The following is a 23,914-nucleotide window of genomic DNA, read 5'->3' as shown; positions in this document are numbered from 1 at the left end:
TGAGAGTTTGAGGGACGGGGAGCATTTTGGGGAATTTGGGAGGGGTTGGGTGACTGAGAGCTTGAGGGAAGTGTGTTTTGGGGAATGTGGGAGGGGTTGGGGGAGTGAGAGTTTGAGGGACGAGTGTTTTGGGGAATGTGGGAGGGGTTGGGGGACTGAGAGTTTGAGGGAAGAGTGTTTTGGGGAATGTGGGAGGGGTAGGGGGAGTGAGAGTTTGTGGGAAGAGCATTTTGGGGAATGTGGGAGGGGTTGGGGGAGTGAGAGTTTGAGGGACGGGGAGCATTTTGGGGAATGTGGGAGGGGTTGGGGGAGAGAGAGTTTGAGGGAAGAGCATTTTGGGGAATGTGGGAGGGGTTTGGGGACTGAGAGTTTGAGGGACGGGGAGCATTTTGGGGAATGTGGGTGGGGTTGGGGGGAGTGAGAGTTTGTGGGAAGTGTGTTTTGGGGAATGTGGGAGGGGTTGGGGGAGTGAGAGTTTGAGGGAAGAGTGTTTTGGTGAATGTGGGAGGGGTTGGGGGAGTGAGAGTTTGAGGGACGGGGAGCATTTTGGGGAATGTGGGAGGGGTTGGGGGAGTGAGAGTTTTAGGGAACAATGTTTTGGGGAATGTGGGAGGGGTTGGGGGAGTGAGAGTTTGAGGGAAGAGTGTTTTGGGGAATGTGTGAGGGGTTGGGGGACTGAGAGTGAGGGACGAGTGTTTTTGGGAATGTGGGAAGGGTTGGGGGAGTGAGAGTTTGAGGGACGGGGAGCATTTTGGGGAATGTGGGAGGGGTTGGGGGAGTGAGAGTTTGTGGGAAGAGTGTTTTGGGGAATGTGGGAGGGGTTGGGGGAGTGAGAGTTTGTGGGAAGAGTGTTTTGGGGAATGTGGGAGGGGTAGGGGGAGTGAGAGTTTGTGGGAAGAGCATTTTGGGGAATGTGGGAGGGGTTGGGGGAGTGAGAGTTTGAGGGAAGTGTGTTTTGGGGAATGTGGGTGGGGTTGGGGGAGTGAGAGTTTGAGGGAAGTGTGTTTTGGGGAATGTGGGAGGGGTTGGGGGAGTGAGAGTTTGAGGGAAGTGTGTTTTGGGGAATGTGGGAGGGGTTGGGGGAGTGAGAGTTTGAAGGACGAGTATTTTGGGGAATGTGGGAGGGGTTGGGGGAGTGAGAGTTTGAGGGACGGGGAGCATTTTGGGGAATGTGGGAGGGGTTGGGGGAGTGAGAGTTTGTGGGAAGAGCATTTTGGGGAATGTGGGAGGGGTTGGGGGAGTGAGAGTTTGAGGGAAGAGTGTTTTGGGGAATGTGGGAGGGGTTGGGGGAGAGAGAGTTTGTGGGAAGAGTGTTTTGGGGAATGTGGGACGGGTTGGGGGACTGAGAGTTTGAGTGACGGGGAGCATTTTGGGGAATGTGGGAGGGGTTGGGGGGAGTGAGAGTTTGAGGGAAGTGTGTTTTGGGGAATGTGGGAGGGGTTGGGGGAGTGAGAGTTTGAGGGAAGAGCATTTTGGGGAATGTGGGAGGGGTTGGGGGAGTGAGAGTTTGAGGGACAGGGAGTGTTTTGGGGAATGGGGGAGTGAGTGTTTGAGGGAAGAGTGTTTTGGGAAATGTGGGAGGGGTTGGGTGAGTGAGAGTCTGAGGGACGAGTGTTTTGGGGAATGTGGAAGGGGTTGGGGGACTGAGAGTTTGAGGGAAGTGTGTTTTGGGGAATGTGGGAGGGGTTGGGGGACTGAGAGTTTGAGGGACGAGTGTTTTGGGGAATGTGGGAGGTGTTGGGGGAGTGAGAGTTTGAGGGACGGGGAGCATTTTGGGGAATGTGGGAGGGGTTGGGGGACTGAGAGTTTGAGGGACGAGTGTTTTGGGGAATGTGGGAGGGGTTGGGGGAGTGAGAGTTTGAGGGACGGAGCATTTTGGGGAATGTGGGAGGGGTTGGGGGACTGAGAGTTTGAGGGAAGAGTGTTTTGGGGAATGTGGGAGGGGTTGGGGGAGTGAGTGAGGGAAGAGTGTTTTGGGGAATGTGGGAGGGGTTGGGGGAGTGAGAGTCTGAGGGAAGAGTGTTTTGGGGAATGTGGGAGGGGTTGGGGGAGTGAGAGTTTGAGGGACAGGGAGTGTTTTGGGGAATGGGGGAGTGAGTGTTTGAGGGAAGATTGTTTTGGGGAATGTGGGAGGGGTTGGGGGAGTGAGAGTCTGAGGGACGAGTGTTTTGGGGAATGTGGGAGGGGTTGGGGGACTGAGAGTTTGGGGGAAGAGTGTTTTGGGGAATGTGGGAGGGGTTGGGGGAGTGAGAGTTTGAGGGAAGAGTGTTTTGGGGAATGTGGGAGGGGTTGGGGGAGTGAGAGTTTGAGGGACGGGGAGCATTTTGGGGAATTTGGGAGGGGTTGGGGGACTGAGAGTTTGAGGGACGGGGAGCATTTTGGGGAATTTGGGAGGGGTTGGGTGACTGAGAGCTTGAGGGAAGTGTGTTTTGGGGAATGTGGGAGGGGTTGGGGGACTGAGAGTTTGAGGGACGAGTGTTTTGGGGAATGTGGGAGGGGTTGGGGGACTGAGAGTTTGAGGGAAGAGTGTTTTGGGGAATGTGGGAGGGGTAGGGGGAGTGAGAGTTTGTGGGAAGAGCATTTTGGGGAATGTGGGAGGGGTTGGGGGAGTGAGAGTTTGAGGGACGGGGAGCATTTTGGGGAATGTGGGAGGGGTAGGGGGAGTGAGAGTTTGTGGCAAGAGCATTTTGGGGAATGTGGGAGGGGTTTGGGGACTGAGAGTTTGAGGGACGGGGAGCATTTTGGGGAATGTGGGTGGGGTTGGGGGGAGTGAGAGTTTGTGGGAAGTGTGTTTTGGGGAATGTGGGAGGGGTTGGGGGAGTGAGAGTTTGAGGGAAGAGTGTTTTGGGGAATATGGGAGGGGTTGGGGGAGTGAGAGTTTGAGGGACGGGGAGCATTTTGGGGAATGTGGGAGGGGTTGGGGGAGTGAGAGTTTTAGGGAACAATGTTTTGGGGAATGTGGGAGGGGTTGGGGGAGTGAGAGTTTGAGGGAAGAGTGTTTTGGGGAATGTGGGAGGGGTTGGGGGACTGAGAGTGAGGGACGAGTGTTTTTGGGAATGTGGGAAGGGTTGGGGGAGTGAGAGTTTGAGGGACGGGGAGCATTTTGGGGAATGTGGGAGGGGTTGGGGGAGTGAGAGTTTGTGGGAAGAGTGTTTTGGGGAATGTGGGAGGGGTTGGGGGACTGAGAGTTTGAGGGAAGAGTGTTTTGGGGAATGTGGGAGGGGTTGGGGGAGTGAGAGTTTGAGGGAAGTGTGTTTTGGGGAATGTGGGAGGGGTTGGGGGACTGAGAGTTTGAGGGAAGAGTGTTTTGGGGAATGTGGGAGGGGTTGGGGGAGTGAGAGTTTGAGGGAAGTGTGTTTTGGGGAATGTGGGAGGGGTTGGGGGTCTGAGAGTTTGAGGGAAGAGTGTTTTGGGGAATGTGGGAGGGGTTGGGGGAGTGAGAGTTTGAGGGAAGTGTGTTTTGGGGAATGTGGGAGGGGTTGGGGGAGTGAGAGTTTGAGGGACGGGGAGCATTTTGGGGAATGTGGGAGGGGTTGGGGGAGTGAGAGTTTGTGGGAAGAGCATTTTGGGGAATGTGGGAGGGGTTGGGGGAGTGAGAGTTTGAGGGAAGAGTGTTTTGGGGAATGTGGGAGGGGTTGGGGGAGAGAGAGTTTGTGGGAAGAGCATTTTGGGGAATGTGGGAGGGGTTGGGGGACTGAGAGTTTGAGGGAAGAGTGTTTTGGGGAATGTGGGAGGGGTTGGGGGAGAGAGAGTTTGTGGGAAGAGTGTTTTGGGGAATGTGGGACGGGTTGGGGGACTGAGAGTTTGAGGGACGGGGAGCATTTTGGGGAATGTGGGAGGGGTTGGGGGGAGTGAGAGTTTGAGGGAAGTGTGTTTTGGGGAATGTGGGAGGGGTTGGGGGAGTGAGAGTTTGAGGGAAGAGCATTTTGGGGAATGTGGGAGGGGTTGGGGGAGTGAGAGTTTGAGGGACAGGGAGTGTTTTGGGGAATGGGGGAGTGAGTGTTTGAGGGAAGAGTGTTTTGGGAAATGTGGGGGGTTGGGGGAGTGAGAGTCTGAGGGACGAGTGTTTTGGGGAATGTGGAAGGGGTTGGGGGACTGAGAGTTTGAGGGAAGTGTGTTTTGGGGAATGTGGGAGGGGTTGGGGGACTGAGAGTTTGAGGGACGAGTGTTTTGGGGAATGTGGGAGGTGTTGGGGGAGTGAGAGTTTGAGGGACGGGGAGCATTTTGGGGAATGTGGGAGGGGTTGGGGGACTGAGAGTTTGAGGGACGAGTGTTTTGGGGAATGTGGGAGGGGTTGGGGGAGTGAGAGTTTGAGGGACGGAGCATTTTGGGGAATGTGGGAGGGGTTGGGGGACTGAGAGTTTGAGGGAAGAGTGTTTTGGGGAATGTGGGAGGGGTTGGGGGAGTGAGTGAGGGAAGAGTGTTTTGGGGAATGTGGGAGGGGTTGGGGGAGTGAGAGTCTGAGGGACGAGTGTTTTGGGGAATGTGGTAGGGGTTGGGGGACTGAGAGTTTGAGGGAAGAGTGTTTTGGGGAATGTGGGAGGGGTTGGGGGAGTGAGAGTTTGAGGGACGGGGAGCATTTTGGGGAATTTGGGAGGGGTTGGGGGACTGAGAGTTTGAGGGACGGGGAGCATTTTGGGGAATTTGGGAGGGGTTGGGTGACTGAGAGCTTGAGGGAAGTGTGTTTTGGGGAATGTGGGAGGGGTTGGGGGAGTGAGAGTTTGAGGGACGAGTGTTTTGGGGAATGTGGGAGGGGTTGGGGGACTGAGAGTTTGAGGGAAGAGTGTTTTGGGGAATGTGGGAGGGGTAGGGGGAGTGAGAGTTTGTGGGACGGGGAGCATTTTGGGGAATGTGGGAGGGGTTGGGGGAGAGAGAGTTTGAGGGAAGAGCATTTTGGGGAATGTGGGAGGGGTTTGGGGACTGAGAGTTTGAGGGACGGGGAGCATTTTGGGGAATGTGGGTGGGGTTGGGGGGAGTGAGAGTTTGTGGGAAGTGTGTTTTGGGGAATGTGGGAGGGGTTGGGGGAGTGAGAGTTTGAGGGAAGAGTGTTTTGGGGAATGTGGGAGGGGTTGGGGGAGTGAGAGTTTGAGGGACGGGGAGCATTTTGGGGAATGTGGGAGGGTTTGGGGGAGTGAGAGTTTTAGGGAACAATGTTTTGGGGAATGTGGGAGGGGTTGGGGGAGTGAGAGTTTGAGGGAAGAGTGTTTTGGGGAATGTGGGAGGGGTTGGGGGACTGAGAGTGAGGGACGAGTGTTTTTGGGAATGTGGGAAGGGTTGGGGGAGTGAGAGTTTGAGGGACGGGGAGCATTTTGGGGAATGTGGGAGGGGTTGGGGGAGTGAGAGTTTGTGGGAAGAGTGTTTTGGGGAATGTGGGAGGGGTTGGGGGACTGAGAGTTTGAGGGAAGAGTGTTTTGGGGAATGTGGGAGGGGTTGGGGGAGTGAGAGTTTGAGGGAAGTGTGTTTTGGGGAATGTGGGAGGGGTTGGGGGACTGAGAGTTTGAGGGAAGTGTGTTTTGGGGAATGTGGGAGGGGTTGGGGGAGTGAGAGTTTGAGGGAAGTGTGTTTTGGGGAATGTGGGAGGGGTTGGGGGAGTGAGAGTTTGAAGGACGAGTATTTTGGGGAATGTGGGAGGGGTTGGGGGAGTGAGAGTTTGAGGGACGGGGAGCATTTTGGGGAATGTGGGAGGGGTTGAGGGATTGAGAGTTTGAGGGAAGAGTGTTTTGGGGAATGTGGGAGTGGTTGGTGGACTGAGAGTTTGAGGGAAGAGTGTTTTGGGGAATGTGGGAGGGGTTGGGGGAGTGAGAGTTTGAGGGAAGAGTGTTTTGGGGAATGTGGGAGGGGTTGGGGGAGTGAGAGTTTGAGGGAAGAGTGTTTTGGGGAATGTGGGAGTGGTTGGGGGACTGAGTTTGAGGGAAGAGTGTTTTGGGGAATGTGGGAGGGGTTGGGGGAGTGAGAGTTTGAGGGAAGAGTGTTTTGGGGAATGTGGGAGGGGTTGAGGGATTGAGAGTTTGAGGGAAGAGTGTTTTGGGGAATGTGGGAGTGGTTGGGGGACTGAGAGTTTGAGGGAAGAGTGTTTTGGGGAATGTGGGAGGGGTAGGGGGAGTGAGAGTTTGAAGGACGAGTATTTTGGGGAATGTGGGACGGGTTGGGGGACTGACAGTTTGAGGGAAGTGTGTTTTGGGGAATGTGGGAGGGGTAGGGGGAGTGAGAGTTTGAGGGACGGGGAGCATTTTGGGGAATGTGGGAGGGGTTGGGGGAGTGAGAGTTTGTGGGAAGAGCATTTTGGGGAATGTGGGAGGGGTTGGGGGAGTGAGAGTTTGAGGGAAGAGTGTTTTGGGGAATGTGGGAGGGGTTGGGGGAGAGAGAGTTTGTGGGAAGAGTGTTTTGGGGAATGTGAGAGGGGTTGGGGGACTGAGAGTTTGAGGGACGGGGAGCATTTTGGGGAATGTGGGAGGGGTTGGGGCGAGTGAGAGTTTGAGGGAAGTGTGTTTTGGGGAATGTGGGAGGGGTTGGGGGAGTGAGAGTTTGAGGGACGGAGCATTTTGGGGAATGTGGGAGGGGTTGGTGGACTGAGAGTTTGAGGGAAGAGTGTTTTGGGGAATGTGGGAGGGGTTGGGGGAGTGAGAGTCTGAGGGAAGAGTGTTTTGGGGAATGTGGGAGGGGTTGGGGGAGTGAGAGTTTGAGGGACAGGGAGTGTTTTGGGGAATGGGGGAGTGAGTGTTTGAGGGAAGAGTGTTTTGGGGAATGTGGGAGGGGTTGGGGGAGTGAGAGTCTGAGGGACGAGTGTTCTGGGGAATGTGGGAGGGGTTGGGGGACTGAGAGTTTGGGGGAAGAGTGTTTTGGGGAATGTGGGAGGGGTTGGGGGAGTGAGAGTTTGAGGGAAGAGTGTTTTGGGGAATGTGGGAGGGGTTGGGGGAGTGAGAGTTTGAGGGACTGGGAGCATTTTGGGGAATGTGGGAGGGGTTTCGGGACTGAGAGTTTGAGGGAAGAGTGTTTTGGGGAATGTGGGAGGGGTTGGGGGAGTGAGAGTTTGAGGGACGAGTGTTTTGGGGAATGTGGGAGGGGTTGGGGGACTGAGAGTTTGAGGGACGGGGATCATTTTGGGGAATTTGGGAGGGGTTGGGGGACTGAGAGTTTGAGGGACGGGGAGCATTTTAGGGAATTTGGGAGGGGTTGGGGGACTGAGAGTTTGAGGGACGAGTGTTTTGGGGAATGTGGGAGGGGTTGGAGTGAGAGTTTGAGGGACGGGGAGCATTTTGGGGAATGTGGGAGGGGTTGGGGGACTGAGCGTTTGAGGGAAGTGTGTTTTGGCGAATGTGGGACGGGTTGGGGGAGTGAGAGTTTGAGTTTCCAGCACCTGGTGTCGTTATTTCAGACCTGAATCATTATCTCTGCGTCTCTGTTCACAGACACTGTCCAGTCTGAGAGTTTCCAGCACCCGATGTCGTTATTTCAGACCTGAATCGTTCTCTCTGTGTCTCTGTTTCAGACACTGTCCAGTCTGAGAGTTTCCAGCACCCTTTGTCGTTATTTCAGACCTGAATCGTTCTCTCTGTGTCTCTGTTCACAGACACTGTCCAGTCTGAGAGTTTCCAGCACCTGATGTCGTTATTTCAGACCTGAATCGTTCTCTCTGTGTCTCTGTTCACAGACACTGTCCAGTCTGAGAGTTTCCAGCACCCGATGTCGTTATTTCAGACCTGAATCGTTCTCTCTGCGTCTCTGTTCACAGACACTGTCCAGTCTGAGAGTTTCCAGCGCCCGATGTGGTTATTTCAGACCTGAATCGTTCTCTCTGCGTCTCTGTTCACAGACACTGTCCAGTCTGAGAGTTTCCAGCGCCCGATGTGGTTATTTCAGACATGAATCGTTCTCTCTGCGTCTCTGTTCACAGACACTGTCCCGTCTGAGAGTTTCCAGCACCCGATGTGGTTATTTCAGACATGAATCGTTCTCTCTGCGTCTCTGTTCACAGACACTGTCCAGTCTGAGAGTTTCCAGCACCCGATGTGGTTATTTCAGACCTGAATCGTTCTCTCTGTGTCTCTGTTTCAGACACTGTCCAGTCTGAGAGTTTCCAGCACCCTATGTCGTTATTTCAGACCTGAATCGTTCTCTCTGTGTCTCTGTTCACAGACACTGTCCTGTCTGAGAGTTTCCAGCACCCAATGTCATTATTTCAGACCTGAATCGTTCTCTCTGCGTCTCTGTTCACAGACACTGTCCAGTCTGAGAGTTTCCAGCACCCGATGTCGTTATTTCAGACCTGAATCGTTCTCTCTGCGTCTCTGTTCACAGACACTGTCCAGTCTGAGAGTTTCCACCACTCGATGTGGTTATTTCAGACCTGAATCGTTCTCTCTGCGTCTCTGTTCACAGACACTGTCCAGTCTGAGAGTTTCCAGCGCCCGATGTGGTTATTTCAGACATGAATCGTTCTCTCTGCGTCTCTGTTCACAGACACTGTCCAGTCTGAGAGTTTCCAGCGCCCGATGTCGTTATTTCAGACCTGAATCGTTCTCTCTGTGTCTCTGTTCACAGACACTGTCCAGTCTGAGAGTTTCCAGCACCCGATGTCGTTATTTCAGACCTGAATCATTCTCTGTCTGTTCACAGACACTGTCCAGTCTGAGAGTTTCCAGCACCCGATGTTGTTATTTCAGACCTGAATCGTTCTCTCTCTGTCTCTGTTCACAGACACTATCCAGTCTGAGAGTTTCCAGCACCCAGTGTTGTTATTTCAGACCTTATACAGTCATGGGCAGAACGTGGAGACTCCACACACACACAGCACCTGATATTAGGATGGAACCCACGTCCCCAGAGTGTGCAGCATGACTGAAGGTGTTTTTATCAGAGGAATTGGTGTTTCTCGGGATGGTATGAAGGACCACGTGGTCCTCAGTCAATTCCAATAACCCCTGGAGATGTTCACTGGGCTTCAGGTGACCTCTCAGTAAATCAGAGTTAGTTCAGCCGCTGCACCGTCCACCGTCCCGGACAGTCGTTCACCAGCTTCCCTGTCAGCCAGATAAACCGGCCTGGTGCTCGGCCCAGTGTGGTGGAACCGACTGATGATGGGTCTGTCTGGGTGGTGTTGGGAATCTGACCCAGTGTGTCTGCTGTCTGGGACGGGTGAAGGTCACGGGGACAGACAGAAGGGAACCATTTCCTCCTGTGGCCCAGACCAGAAGAAGGGAGAGCGAGACCTTCTATTGGAGACGGGCTGTACAGGGGTGAAGACAGGAAACTGAGCCCTGGAGATCAGGGTTGCTTTCACCGAAAAGCCCATCCTGTCACACCCAGTCCTGGTTTCAGCACAGCTGGATCTCAGCAATCCCTCCTGTACCTGGCACCTTATCAGCTCCACAACCCCTGTTTTATTGCAGGGTTTTTTTGAAAAGCACTCATCCTCAATTAATATTTAACCACCCTTCCCACAGCTGCTCTGAAACATGTTTTATTTCCCAGTATCAGACTGACCCAGGCTCTGCATTCTTGGTTCATTCAGATTTATTTAATCCCTACTCTTGGGGATAATGGATGCTGGGGACCCTGCCCCCTTGCAGTACTGCAGCTGTGATTAATATCCCTTCCTCGGTGGAGTTGCTGTGTGTTCAGTGGACAAACTCTGTACTGCAGGAGTTCAGCAGGTCATCGAAAGTGAAAGTAATTTGAACCAGGAAGTGTTGTTTGTGTAAAATGGCTTTCAGACAGCAGGTAGAGAGTTTAACGGAGGAGGTACTTTGTCCCGTCTGCCTTGATTTCTTCACCAATCCGGTAACGCTCAACTGTGGACACAACTTCTGCCTCTCCTGTATCACACAGTGTTGGGCAAAGGAGGGGAGAAACTGCTGTCCGAAATGTAGAGAGGAGTTTGCAGACAGATCCCTCAGGGTAAATTGGGCCCTGGCAAGTCTGGCTGAAAAGGCTCAACAATTAAACCTGAATTGGAAAGAGACGGAGATGAGACCGCAGTGTGAGAAACATCGGGAGGAACTGAAGCTGTTTTGTGACACAGACAAGCAACTGGTCTGTGTGATTTGTAGAGACGCGAGGGAACACAGATCTCACAGCTTCATGCCGATTGAAGAAGCTGCGGAGATTTACAAGGTAAATACGAACAGATTTTATCACCTGAATATTTATGGTATTCTTATTTTACCGACGTTTTCTTCTTGAACCCAATCTCAGTGTCAAGTTAAATCATCGTTCGAATCTCTGACAGAGAAGAAATCTGCCATCCAGGAGTTGGAACGGCGACAGAAACATAACATTTCTGGAGTGAGGGTGAGATGTGCTTCCATTTCTCTGGGTCTGTGTGGTTTGGTTTGTTTGGAGCAGAATTAGAGTGACACACACAAAATGCTGGAAGAACTTAGTGGACCAGGCAGCGTCTGTGGAAAAGAGTACAGTTGACGTTTTGGGACGAGACCTTCGGCAGATTTTCTTCTGTTTGGTACAGGAGCAGAATTAGGCATTTCATCCCATTTAGTCTGCTCCGCCATTCCATCACAGCTGATCCAATTTTCCTCTCAGCTCCAATGCCCTGCCTTGTCCCTGTACCCCTTCGTGCGCTGACCAATTAAGAATTTGTTGATCTCTGCCTTAAATATACCTAAAGACTTGGCCTGCAAAGCCGCCTGTGGCAAAGTGTTCCACAGATTCACCACCCTCTGCACAACGAAAGTCCTCATTTCCATTCTAAAATGGCGCCCCTCTTTTCTGAGGCTGCCACACTGAAGCACTCTTTTAAAGTGACAGTTCACAGTAAACGAAACCTATGGGTTTGCAACACTCCCCCCCCCCCAAAAAAAAATGTTGATCTAAAAGAGCAAAATTTTTAACTGTAAACTACAGTATGTAAAACAATACATGTATGTTTACCATATTAGACATGGCCAAGTACTGATTCTACTTCACTATTAAAAATACATTGCAAGCTTAACATCTGGAAAGACAATCTGCAATTATATTGTCCTTGCCTTTAATGTGAATTATCATATCATATTCTTTCAAAATCAGGCTCCAGTTTGACCGTCTTCTATTTTTGTCTTTTATCTTCCTCAAAAACACTAATAGATTGTGATCTGTGTAAACCACAAGTGGTTTCTGAGCTGGACAAACATAAACATCAAAATGCTGCAGAGCTAGAATAAGTGACAACAACTCTTTCTCTATGGTAGAATAATTTCTTTGATGTTCATTGAATTTCCTTGAAAAGTAAGCTGCAAGATGTTCAACATCATCGTTACCCTTTGTAATAATACTGCTCCTGCAGCTTCATCACTGGCATCCACTGGCTATAGAGAAGGGCTTTGCAAAGTCAGGTGCCCTGAGTACAGGTCGATGAGCAACTTTCAATTGATCAAATGCCTCCTGACAAGGTTCTTTCCAAACAAACTTCTCACCCTTCCTCAGGAGGTTAGTCAGAGGAAGAGCAATGTTAGCAAAGTTCTTACAAAACTTACGGTAATATCCAACCATTCCCAGAAACCTTCTAAGAGCCTTTTTACCAGTTGGAATGGGAACTTCAGAAATTGCCTGAACTTTTGCTTGAACAGGAGCCAACTCACCTTGACCCACCACATAACCAAATAGGTCACAGTGGCATGGCCAAATTCACTCTTAGCTAAGTTAACTGTAAGGCTGGCCTTTGAAAGCCTTTCAAACAACTCTTCCACTGCAGAGGTACGAGCTTCCCAAGGGTCATTTCCCGTGACTAAATCATCAATATAAGCATCTGTATTTTTTAACTCTTGAATTACAGAATTAATCATTCTTTGAAATGTTCCTAGAGCAATTTTCATCCCAAATGGCAAAACGTTGTATTCATACAGCCCAGAAGGTGTCACAAACGCAGAAATTTCCCTTCCTCTGTCCGTCAATGGAACACACCAATACCCTTTCAACAGATCAATCTTTGTAAGAAATTTAGCTTTTCCAACTTTGTCTATACAATCATCCACCCTAGGGACAGGATAGGCATCTGTTTTTGTAAACAGCATTCACCTTTCTATAATCAGTGCAAAACCGAACACTACCATCAGGTTTAGGCACAGTAACGCAAGGTGAACTCCAATCTGAATTAGAAGGCTGAATAATACCATTTTTTCAGCTTATATTCAATTTCTTCCTCAGCCAATTTACATTTTTCCACATTCATACGATAGGGGAGTTGCTTAATCGGCTTGACATTCCCCACATCTACGTCATGAGATGTGACTGCGGTTCAATTCAGAACATCAGGAAATAAATGTTTAAACTTCAGAATTAATCTTTTCATTTGTTGTCTTTGATGTGGTTGTAAGTGTGCCAACTTTGTTATAAATATCTTGTAAAACAGCAGAGTTCATTAGCCTCGCTGGGACCATGGTTGGCTTATGAACAGTCTGGGACGAGTCATTTATTTCATTCCCAGGGTATTCAGTCTAGCTGTGGCTGTCAATGGACAGCCGCTGGATGTGTCTCACCAAAGGTCATTTTCTCATAATGTTTTATCATATTGATATGACAAAACTCTGTTTTTCATTTATGATCAGGTGTTTTGATTATGAAATTCATATCATTAACCTGAGACTCAAACTCATAAGGACCTAAAAATCCCGCCTGAAGAGGGTTTCAACTTGTAGGTAACAGTATTAAAACCTTATCTCCTATTTGAAATTTTCTCAGACGGACTTGTTTATCAAACCAGTGCTTCACTTTGTTTTGAGAAATCTTTAAGTTTTGTGTCGCTAGACTATAGGCTTGGTGTAGTTTATTTGTGAACTTTAAAACAGAGTCTAACAAATTAACATGTACATCCCCATCAATCCACTGTTTCTTTAACAAGGTCAAAGGTCCCCTCACTCAGCGACCAAATACAAGTTCAAATGGACTAAAGCCCAGTGATCTCTGCACCGACTCTCTTACTGCGAACAAAAGCAAATATATTCCTTCATCCCTGTCTTTTCCATTTTCAACACAATATATCTTAATCATTGTTTTGAGGGCAGAATGATATCTTTTTGAAGCCCTTTGTGATTCCGGATGGTACGCAGACGAAGTAATTTGCTTAGCTCCCAGTTCATAAACTACCTGCTGGAATAATCCAGATGTAAAATTACTTCCTTGGCACTGAAATAACTCAACTAAAAGAGAAATTTGAAGAAAAGATTGACTCTCTGAGCCTCGATCTTAAAGAAGTTAGTTGAAATGCAGCTGACCTTTCTTCTCATTTGGAAAGGGCTCAACAATGAATCGTGGATCTGGAAGCTCGGTCGCGTCGGAATAATATTCGAATTGTTGGATTAAAAGAGAAATCAGAATCTGCCGACACACTGGATTATTTTGCTAAAATGTTTCAGTCTTTATTTCCAGAGGTTTGTTCGTAACCCCTGGAGAATGAAATGGCTCACAGAACCAGTGCTTTAAAACATTTGCATCAAGGTGAAAACAGGCATATTGTTGTGTGTTTTCTCCGTTTTAGAGACAAATACTGCATTATTAAGCTCGCAAGAAAACAAAGGTCGTTTCAATTTCAAGGTTCGGAGATACGCTTTTTTGAAGATTTTCCACACGAAATTGTTAAGAAGCGTGCTGGATTCGCTTCGGCTATGAGATTAGCGTATCAGAAAAAGCTCTTCCCATCATTACGATAACCAGCTAAATTAAGGTTTCTTGTCAAAATTTCTGGGGCTCGTATTTTTGATGACCCAGCCGAAGCATTGAGTTTTATTAACTCTTTGTCTGACGAGTCTGAAGCCTGAAGTTTGAATGATTTCCAATGGTTTGAGTGTCTCGTGGTGTAAAGAGTGATGAAATTGGAAGATTTGATGGTTATAGAAAGTCTTTACCTTACAATATATTTTTATCTCTGAAAAAGACTGGTTTGGATGGTTTTAACCTCAGAAGTCATAGCGGGAGAACTGTTGAAAGACTGTAGATAATTTTGAACCATCTAGAATTTTTTCTCAGCAGCATTTAAATGAATTAACTTTTTTTTGTTCCGTATGCTTTTGTAAAGATCTTTTACATAATTATTTGGATTGCTTTATGTTTTAAAGATAGATTGGATAATTTAAAGATGGCGATTGTTTTTCTTTTGTGCAAATATTTCAAGAATTGTTTTGGATGTGTTTTTCTTCCCTTACCTAATATTATGAAGGTTACTTTCAAAATTGAAGGTCGTTTTGTTTTACAAAAAAACTGTTCCTTCCAATTTAATTATATTGAGATACATGTCAACTGTAATGAATTTAATGTTTGGTAGACGGAGACAGAGATTACCTTTTTCATTTTTATTATTTAGGTAGGTGGAGTTTATTATCGCTTCACTGCTTTTCTTGGGGCTTGCGTGGACTGATATTGACTTATTTCTGGGCTTTGTAGTTTGGGTGGGTTTTTCTTCTTTTTTTTTATCCCCATTATGGAACCCCGGAGCATATGCTAATTATTATTATAGTTGTTCATCTCTGCCATTTTCGACTATCTTATCCTGACATTCATCTCACAACTCTTTTTAGATACAAAGTCTCATGATGATATCTGAACAGTTCAATGTTTTAAGTTGGAATGTCTGCGGTTGGAATCATCCCATTAAGTGTAAGAAAACATTTAAAATTATTAACCGATTCCAACCTGATATAATCTTTGCTCAAGAGACGCATATCAGGTTATGTGATAAAAATCGTTTTTTAAATCTTGAAAGGGTCCTTAGTTTCATACAAACTCTCAGTAAAATTAGAGGTTTTTCAATTTTTGTTGATTACAATATCCCTTTTAATCAGGAGGACATTATAGCGGATATTAATGGTAGATTTTTGATTGTTAAAGGATTAATTTATAATAGGAAAATGGTTTTGGTTAATATTTATGGACCAAATGTGGATGATCCCTCTTTTTCTAAAGCTGTCTTTGCTCTATTACCTGATTTAAATGAATATATGTTATTAATGGGTGGTGATTTTAATACTTGTTCAGATCCTTTAATGGATAAGTCATCACCCAAACATCAACTCCCTAATCATTCTGCATCACTTATTAATTCCTTTTTAATTGATTATGGTCTAATTGATGGAGGCAGATGCATCCTAGTGATAGAGAATCCCCTTTTTTCTCACATGTTCATAACATATATTTGAGAATCGACTATTTTATAGTTGACCATCGACTTCTATTTAATGTTCAGAAATGTGAGTATGATGCAATTGTTATCTCTGATCGTGCCTCTTTAAATCTAATACTTGAACTGAAAGATGTTGCTTCTACCAGACCATTTTGGCGTTTTCCAGAACACTTGCTACAAAGTTCAGAATTTGTTGAGTTTATTGAAACTCAGATAAAAGAGTTTTTTCTCTTTAATAATCCAGGAAACGTCTCAAAGTTAGTAATCTGGGATACATTAAAAGCCTATTTACGTGGTCAGATTGTTTCGTATATAGCTAAACTGAAGAAACAAAGCTCCTGGACTTGATGGTTATTCAGTAGGATTTTACAAAAAATTTGAAAGATTACTTTCTCCATATCTTTTGGAAATATATCATGAATCCTTTGAGAAGGGTAGTTTACTTTCTTCCTTTTATGAAGCATCTATTTCCTTAATCCTTAAGAAAGATAAAGATCCTACTGAATGTTTATCATATAGACCTAGTTAACTATTAAATGTGGCTGCAAAATTTTTTTCTAAGATAATGGCTAAGTGCTTGGAAACTACTTTAAAATCACCTCTATGGATCAAACGGGCTTTATTAAAGGCCGTTACTCTTTCTCCAATGTTCGGAGATTGATGAAAATTATATATTCACCAATATCAAGCAACCTCAATGTGTTATCTCTCTCGATGCAGAAAAGGCATTTGATAGAGTTGAGTGGCCATATTTGTTTAAAGTATTAGAAAAGTTTGGTTTTGGTAATAATTTTAATAGATGGATTCAAATGATTTATAAGAATCCTATCACCACGGTTATTACTATTAATTTCAGGTCCTCTTTTTTTTCACTTTCTCGTGGTACTAGACAGCGATGTCCATTGTCCTTTATTATTTAATCTTGTATTGGAGCCTTTGGCAGTAACACTACATGAAGCTAAAAATATCCATGGTATCTCTATGAATGGAACCATACATAAGATTTCTCTTTACGCAGATGATCTTTTGGTGTTTATTTCGAATCCTGAGGAATCAATTCCTAATCTTTTGGAAACACTAAAAGATTTTGGTAAAATTTCAGGATATAAACTTAACTTGAATAAAAGTGAATTGTTCCTATTAAATGCCCCTGTTTTTATATATAACGATATTCCTTTTAGAATTGTTAATACTTTTAAATATTTAGGTATTATAATTACTAAAAAATATAAGGATCTTTATAAAACTAATGTAGTTCCTTTAATGGACTCCATGGAACAACTATTTTCTAGATGGAATCCACTTACTTTTTCTTTAATAGGTCATATCCATGCTTTGAAAATGATGATTTTACCTAGATTTTTATATATTTTCCAAAATATACATATCTTTTTAACTAAAATTTTTTTTGATCAAACTGACTCTCTTATTTCTTCCTTTATTTGGAACAATAAAAGACCAAGAATTAATAAGTATCATTTACAAAAATCTAAGAAAGATGGTGGACTTGAATTTCCTAATTTAAGACTGTATTATTGGGCTGTTAATGTTAGACTATTATACTTTTGGCTATATTGGCTCGACAAGAGCCAAAAACCACTATGGGTTGATTTGGAATTAAAAGCTGTTAAACAATTTTATTTAACTTCAATATTAGGAGCTCCATTACCTCTACAACTTTCTAAAATTACAAATTTAAATCTTTACCCTGTTATTAAACATTCCCTACGGATTTGGTTTCAGTTTCACAATATTTTAAATTTTAAACAATTTAAGTTGTCTAGTTTTTAATATCAAAACTTTTTATTTAAACCTTCAATAACTGATCCCATTTTTCTCCTATGGAGAAATAAAGGGATCCAGTCTTTTACAGATTGATTTTGTGATGGTCGATTGATGACTTGAAGAGCTAATTAACAAATATTCTCTTGCTCGTTCACATTTTCTGCAATATCTTCAGGTTAGACATTTTTTACAATATTTTATCTAAGTTTCCATATTTGCAAGAATCTGATTTGTTGGATGCCATTTTAAAGTTGAATCCTTTAGTGAGAAGTTCTATTAGCAGAATTTATAATTTATTTTTGTTACAAAAAGAGAACCTCTCACTAAAGATTAAATAAGATTGGGAGAGAGAACTTAAATATGTCCTTTGTTAATAAAGATTGGTTGCGAGTTTTGAAAAACGTAAGTTCTTCTATATGTGCCAATCACTGTTTAATTCAGTTTAAGATTGTTCACCGTTATTATTGAACAAAGGAGAGACTATCCAAAATATTCCCTCGTATAGATAACCACTGTGATAGGTGTAAAACTGAAGTAGCTACTTTGTCACATATGTTCTGGTCATGTTCTTGATTGAAACTGTTTTGGAAATCTTTATCTTCTACAATTCTTAAAGCTCTGAAAATTAATTTACAACCTAATAGACTGACTGTTCTATTTGGAATAGTTCCGCATCATATTCAGAGTATTTCATCTTCAGATCAATATGTAATTGCACTTGTTACATTATTGGCAAGAAGGGCTATTTTATTAAAATGGAAAGATACTTCTGTTCCTACATTAATTGAATGGTTTTATCAAGTAATGTTATGTCCCAGTTTGGAAAAAATTAGAAGTAGAACTTTTGATCCCCGATTTGATCTTGAGAGAAGATGGGGCTCTTTTGCCAAATATTATCTTTTAATTTGAATTACTTTATATGGTTTCCTTATATATATACATATGGTAAGACATATTGCTCTGGGGGTTGATTCCTTATGGGGTTTTTCCCCTTTTTTTGTAGTCAGTGGGTTTTTTTTCTTAGCTAGATGGGGTTCTTTTTTTTCTTTCCTTTCCTTACATATAATTTTTTTTTCATTTTTATGAATTACGATCAGTTTTTATTTTCTTCAGGTTGTGTATATATTAATTTGTTGAAGTTTTGTATCATCTTATAGCTGTAGAAGATTATGTACCAATAAGAAAATTCTAAAAATGAAACAAAATGTGATGAGAGCATTTGGCATAATTTTAGCTTTCATATTTCTGAGGGCTATGGCTTCCAGGATTCTGGATGCTGTACACATGATAGTCAGCAAGTACTGATGGCCAGCTTTAGTCTTTGGCAATGGACCAACACAATCCACAATAACTTTGGAAAAGGGTTCACCGAATGCAGGTTCAGACCACAGTGGGGCCACCGGGGTGACCTGATTCGGTTTACCCACAACTTGACAAGTGCAACAGGTTCGACAAAAGGTCACAACATCTTTCCTCAAATTAGGCCAGAAAAATTCTTTCATAATCCTGTTTACAGTTTTATTTACACCAAAATGGCCACCTAAGGGCAGACTGTGGGCCAAAGTTAAAATTTCAGTTCTATAAACTTGAGGAACTACAACTTGGTGAACAATTGCCCATTCCTCACTCGCTGGTATAGCAGGTGGCCTCCACTTCCTCATTATCACTCCATCCTTGAGATAATACCCTGCTGGCACTTTCTTAAGCTCATCATCTGAGAGAGCTGTTTAAGCTTCACTCGCAGGGTCTCAGTTCTGTTCTGCTATAAACTTCTTCTTAGACAGGGATAAATCTTTCTCATCAGGTTTACTACTTGAATTCTGCTGAAATAATGAGGGCAGAAAAGTCTCTGACAGGCCATCACTACCTGAATCTCGATTTTGGCTATCATGGGTATCAGAATCATGCTGCACAGAACCGTCTGCGTCGGCAGACTTTTTAGCCATACTGTGAGTTACTGAGCAGAAGGGATAAATGTTAAAATCCATCTGTGGGTCGTCAGTAGTTGGCTTAGTTGTCAACAGCACTGCAGGAACAACTTTACCATCTGCCAACAGAGTAACATCTTCCACCATTAAACTGGAGCATAGCCCTGTCTTAACAGGTCCCGAAGCCAGCCGTGACTGTAAAGTTACTTGGTGTAAAGGCACAGAAGCCATGCCGCTCCCAATGCCTTTAATAAGATTTACCTCACCAGTACTTAGAACGCATCACGTAGGAACAAGTGGGGCTAAGGAGGTGGGAAGAAAAAATCAGTCATGATTGAATGGTGGAGCAGACGTGATGGGCCAAATGACCTAAATTTGCTCCTTTGTCTTATGGTCTAATGACAGTAACATCAACCACCACCTTTCATTTGACAGGAACAGTCACACAGTCTGCAGGCCAACATCACATCTGAATTTGCTAAAATACACCAGGTTCTGGCTGAGAGAGAGCAGCGCCTACTGAGTGATCTCAGGGCAGAGGAGGAGAAGATTCTGAACACCATGGAGAAAAATCTTCAGGAGATTGAAGAGAATTTAACCTCTGTAGAGGAGAAACTCTCCAAGTTGCAGAAACAGATGAATGAGGAAGACAGTGCGACGTTTCTGAAGGTGAGGGATTGTTGTTGAGTGAAAGCCCACAGTCTGTTCTGGAGCAGACCTGCTCTTGTCACCAAACTAATAGATCAAGAGTCTCTCTGGTCTTCCCCGGGATTGAGCTGCTGGAACCTGCATGCTGAGTTATTGATCTCTTTGTGCAGCCTAAATGTAATGTTCCCCTGAACCTCGCGTTAAAATCCATTCGCCGTCCCTCGCAGTGAGAACGTGGATGTTCAGTCCCAGTCAATTCAGATCTGTGTTTTATTTATTACAGGAGGAGTTGTGTCAGGACAGGAGGTAGGACAGACCCTTTACTGAAACTCTGCACCGTTTGGTAAAAACATCTCAGGTAATAGTTCCAGTGACTTTATAACCCACTGTTTGATTTTACAGGGTTAGTGAGGAAGCTCCGACATTGTCTGTAACCGAAGGTGCCGTAACCATCGGAGAATTCAGGGACACAATATTGAGAGGGATGTTTGATGCCATGAAGCAAGGTAGAGTTTGCATCAATTTCTGTGTTCTGGTTTGTTATAAAAGTGAAGTTACATGGACTGAAATGGTAATTGTTAAAGGGATCCTGTAGGTAGTGGTACTTGTGCATATGACGATCAACTGGAGTGAGACTCCATCTCTCTATCTCTATCACTTTCTTTGTCTCTACCCTGAATATCACTCTATTTTTGGTCTTTCTTTATCACTGACTCTCACTTCATCCCTGTTTATCTCTATCGGTCTCTGTCTTTCTCTCGCTATGTATCTCTGTCAATTTATGTCTATCTCGAAATATGTCAATTTCTCACTCTCTCAGATTCTCTCTGTCTTTATCTGTTTTTCTATATCTCCCTTTCTGTCTCTGCCTCTCTATATCTCCCTATTTTCATGTCTCTATCTGTTTCTGTTGCTTTCTAACTCTCCCCCATATCTCTCACTCTCGCAATCACCCCCTTTCTCTCTCAATGTCACACTGTCAGCCCCTCTGCTCAGCCTCCCACTCCACCCTCCCTCACCCCCATCTCACCCTATTCCCTCCCCCCATCGCCCTTCTCCCTCTCAGAGGTAGATAGAGACACAGAGGTGGGGAGAGGGGAAGAGAGAGGTGAATCATGTGTGTGTGTCTCTCTCTCACAGACACTCAGACTCTCTCTGTCTCAGATGTTGCCTGAACTATCGAAGATTTCCAGTTCCCTTTGTTTTGGGACAACTCTGTCCGCCTCCTCACACCCACCTCCCTCCTCCCCACCATCCTCTGGATCTCTCTGATTCTCTGCTTCTCCCTCCAGTCTATGAGACCCTGGATGTAAATTCAGCCAACCTGTGCGTTGAGGTGTCTGAGGATCTGAATCATGCAAGAGGGACCGGGACCCAGATGAGTTTCTCTGACACCGAGCACAGGTTTATCAGTTTGTTTTCTATTCTGCGATCGAAGAGATTCACATCAGGAAGATGTCACAGGGAGTTGGAGGTGGTAGGGAATAAGGGATGGAGGGTGGGAGTATTCACAGAACCTGCACCCTCTCTGTAGTGTGGTGAAGTGTCACGAGAGTTAGTGCTGCTTTCTCTCAGCTCCCATGACCAGACTTCAATCCCAGCCTCTGTTGTCTGTGTGGAGTTTGCACGCTCCCCCTGTGACTGTGGATTTCCCCAGGTGATCCAGTTTTCTGCCTCATTCCAGAAACCTGCAGGTTGAGGGGGTAATTGGTGGCTGTCAGTTCCCACTGGTGTGTAGGTTCTTGATGCCCGGGCATCAAGAACACTGTCCGGCTGACGATGCAATGCCAAAGCGAGGGCAACTGCTTCAGGAGGGAGACATTCATCCAGAAGGTCCTGATGGACTGTTGTGGATTCACAGTTGATGACGTCTACTGCGTCCAGGACTTCGACGACCCGCAGGGTGGCAGAAGATGCTCCAGCTGTTCCAGGAGAAGGGGAGAGAGGCGCAGCTGTTCCTGTTACAAGCACAGCCCCTCTTTGCTGCCAGTCAGCAGGAATGGACTGCCACCGTACAGATGTTCAACCCGTACGTGCCGGTGGTTGACGTCTTACATTCCTCGCTTGGTACGTGAAGGACATCTTGGGTTTCTGGACCATCTGTACGGGGCCTGTCCGAAACGTTCTGGCACCTATGCACAGGCGACCCAGGGAGGTGCTGGCACTGAAAGGGCCCCGGCAGGTTCGGCGATACCCACCACCCCTGCAGAGGCGGCACCCGCAACGACAGAAGACGCCAGAAGGGAAGAAGGCGCGGCCACCCCGAGTGCCCCCACCCCCTCGCAGACCCTCCAGGCCCCGCCACAGGGTAAAGAGGAGCAGTTCATGGAGGAGGGGAGAGCCGAGGGGGAGGAAGGCTGGAGGGTTGTGGGCAAACGGAAGAGGGCCCAGAACGCTCCGGCCAAACGACAGAGGGCGGAGCGGAAGGAGAACGGAAAGAGAAGGGCAGGGGACCACGCAGCCTCCGGTAACCTGTCCACTTCGGAGGAGGAAGGAGTTGGGGGAGGCCAGCAGCAGCCCCGGCAGAGGAAGTGGCAGGCAAAGCCAGCGGAGAGGAGAGAGAGAGAGTGGGGAGAGTCTGCTGGCCACCCCCCAGGAGGGAGTACAGGAGGCGGAGACCACCAGAGACCCCCAGCTCCGGGAACCCGGGAGCGGAGCCACGTCTGGCGCCCCACAGCCTGAAGGGGCAGCAGGCCTGGGAGACACCAAGCCCCCAGGCAGAGAACCAGAACTGCCACACCCAGGGCAGGATGACCTGCAGTTCCTGAGCCCACAGAAGGTGAAGGACTTCACAAAGGCGGTGGGCATGATGACACAGGACTGTGGAGGTGAGGACGGTGTGCTGTTGCAATGAAGAACTTTAAACCACGGCGGACATTTCATTGGCATCTATTAATGTGCGCAGTTTGAAGAGTACCGGGCGATGCGGCAGCCGGAGTTGGTCTCGTTGGTGGACCCGGGGTTTGTCGGTGTGGTCGGGGGTAATGACTGTCACACTTCCGGCTTGGGGATTCTGCTACAGGGAGGCAACTTCTCAATCACCCAAGTCAAAGAGGTGGTTGCCGGGCGCCTCCTGGTAGCAGACGTCAAATACCGGGGCACTCCGCTCCGGCCGATTACCGTGTGGGGCGAGTGGCGTGAGGTGTGCAATACCCCATAACTGGGTGTCTTACCAGCAAAGATAGAAGTGTCCGTGAGCAATCTGTTCTGCTTTCTACCCGTCTGGGTTATTGTTGAATTTAACGGATGATGAGGAATGTCTGCTGTCCAATTAGGGGAGGTTTTCCTCCCAGGTGAGGGATACCAATGTTGGGACTGGGGCTTTGTTCGGGGGGAGATGGAGAGAGAAGACACTGGACAGAACAGGTCGCAGGATTCAACCCATTGCGGGTTAATCTCCTCACCGCTCCCACCGCTGCTGGTGACGGCCCGACCGGTCGTTCCGGCCGGAGACTTCAACTGCACCACTGATGCGGCTGGACGATCCGGCAATACATCCAGGTTCCTGACGGATACGGTGAAGACAGCCAAGCTGCACGACGCCTTTGGCACCCCCACGGGTGGAGCTCAGCCGCAAGCCACCTGGACACGACCGGACGGCTCAGTCCAGACAGAGTTGCAGCAACTCCTCTTTCTGCTGTCGAGCGGGGTGGATGTCAGGGAGGAACTGCGGGAGGTGAAGGGCCGGCAAGCCCAGCACTTTGCCGCTGAGTCCTCCAAGATCATCTTCCGATCGAGGGTCCAAACCGTGGAGCAGGATGAGACGTGTTCACGATTCTTCTTCCAAAAGGTGCACGGGGGAGCTCTGTGATCCACAACCTAAAGGAAGAGGACGGCTCAGTTGCGTCCTCGCAGACAGACATACTGAGGATCTGCAGGTTCTTCTATGCCGGTCTGTACAGAGAAAAGTCCGCAGACTCCACAGCCTCCTGCAGCTTCCTGTCGTCTATCACGCAGATCTTAGACGACGGCAAGCGGGAGAGTCTGGAGCAGCCGTTGACCCTGGACGGGCTGACTAGCTCCGTCCGTTCCTTTGAGTCGGGTAAGACTCCCGGAAGCGACGGGAGAGTCGGGAGCAGTCACTGACCCTGGACGAGCTGACTGGCTCCGTCCGTTCCTTTGAGTCGGGTAGGACTCCCGGAGGCGACGGGAGAGTCCGGAGCAGCCACTGACCCTGGACGAGCTGACTGGCCCCGTCCGTTCCTTTGAGTCGGGTAAGACTCCCGGAAGCGACGGGAGAGTCTGGAGCAGTCACTGACCCTGGACGAGCTGACTGGCTCCGTCCGTTCCTTTGAGTCGGGTAGGACTCCCGGAAGCGACGGGAGAGTCTGGAGCAGCCACTGACCCTGGACGAGCTGACTGGCTCCGTCCGTTCCTTTGAGTCGGGTAGGACTCCCGGAAGCGACGGGAGAGTCCGGAGCAGTCACTGACCCTGGACGAGCTG

The 23,914-nt window shown here is 47.1% G+C and overlaps 1 protein-coding gene across 7 annotated transcripts in view; it reads left to right on the top strand.

Annotated features, from left to right (window-relative positions):
- The first annotated feature begins 9,606 nt into the window (after nt 1-9,606).
- The window catches only part of LOC132388707 (ribonuclease inhibitor-like), a 39,721-nt gene continuing 25,413 nt past the window's right edge, over nt 9,607-23,914 (top strand). For 2 of the 7 annotated variants that reach the window (XM_059961082.1, XM_059961083.1), the window contains exons 1-6: nt 9,607-10,113; nt 10,195-10,290; nt 19,258-19,491; nt 19,754-19,776; nt 19,873-19,976; nt 20,763-20,874. In XM_059961082.1, coding sequence (XP_059817065.1) covers nt 9,703-10,113; nt 10,195-10,290; nt 19,258-19,491; nt 19,754-19,776; nt 19,873-19,976; nt 20,763-20,874 — 980 coding nt within the window. In that variant the 5' untranslated portion in view covers nt 9,607-9,702. Of the gene's footprint in view, nt 10,114-10,194; nt 10,291-14,507; nt 14,587-16,931; nt 17,070-19,257; nt 19,492-19,753; nt 19,777-19,872; nt 19,977-20,762; nt 20,875-23,914 lie in introns of those variants that run through there. The other 5 variants (XM_059961078.1, XM_059961081.1, XM_059961084.1 and 2 more) reach the window with 5 other exon arrangements.

Source organism: Hypanus sabinus, unplaced genomic scaffold, assembly GCF_030144855.1.
Source record: "Hypanus sabinus isolate sHypSab1 unplaced genomic scaffold, sHypSab1.hap1 scaffold_385, whole genome shotgun sequence".
Lineage (NCBI taxonomy): Eukaryota > Metazoa > Chordata > Chondrichthyes > Myliobatiformes > Dasyatidae > Hypanus > Hypanus sabinus.
The sequence above is the reverse complement of the archived record's forward strand: the minus strand, read 5'-3'. Positions and strand labels throughout refer to the sequence as shown.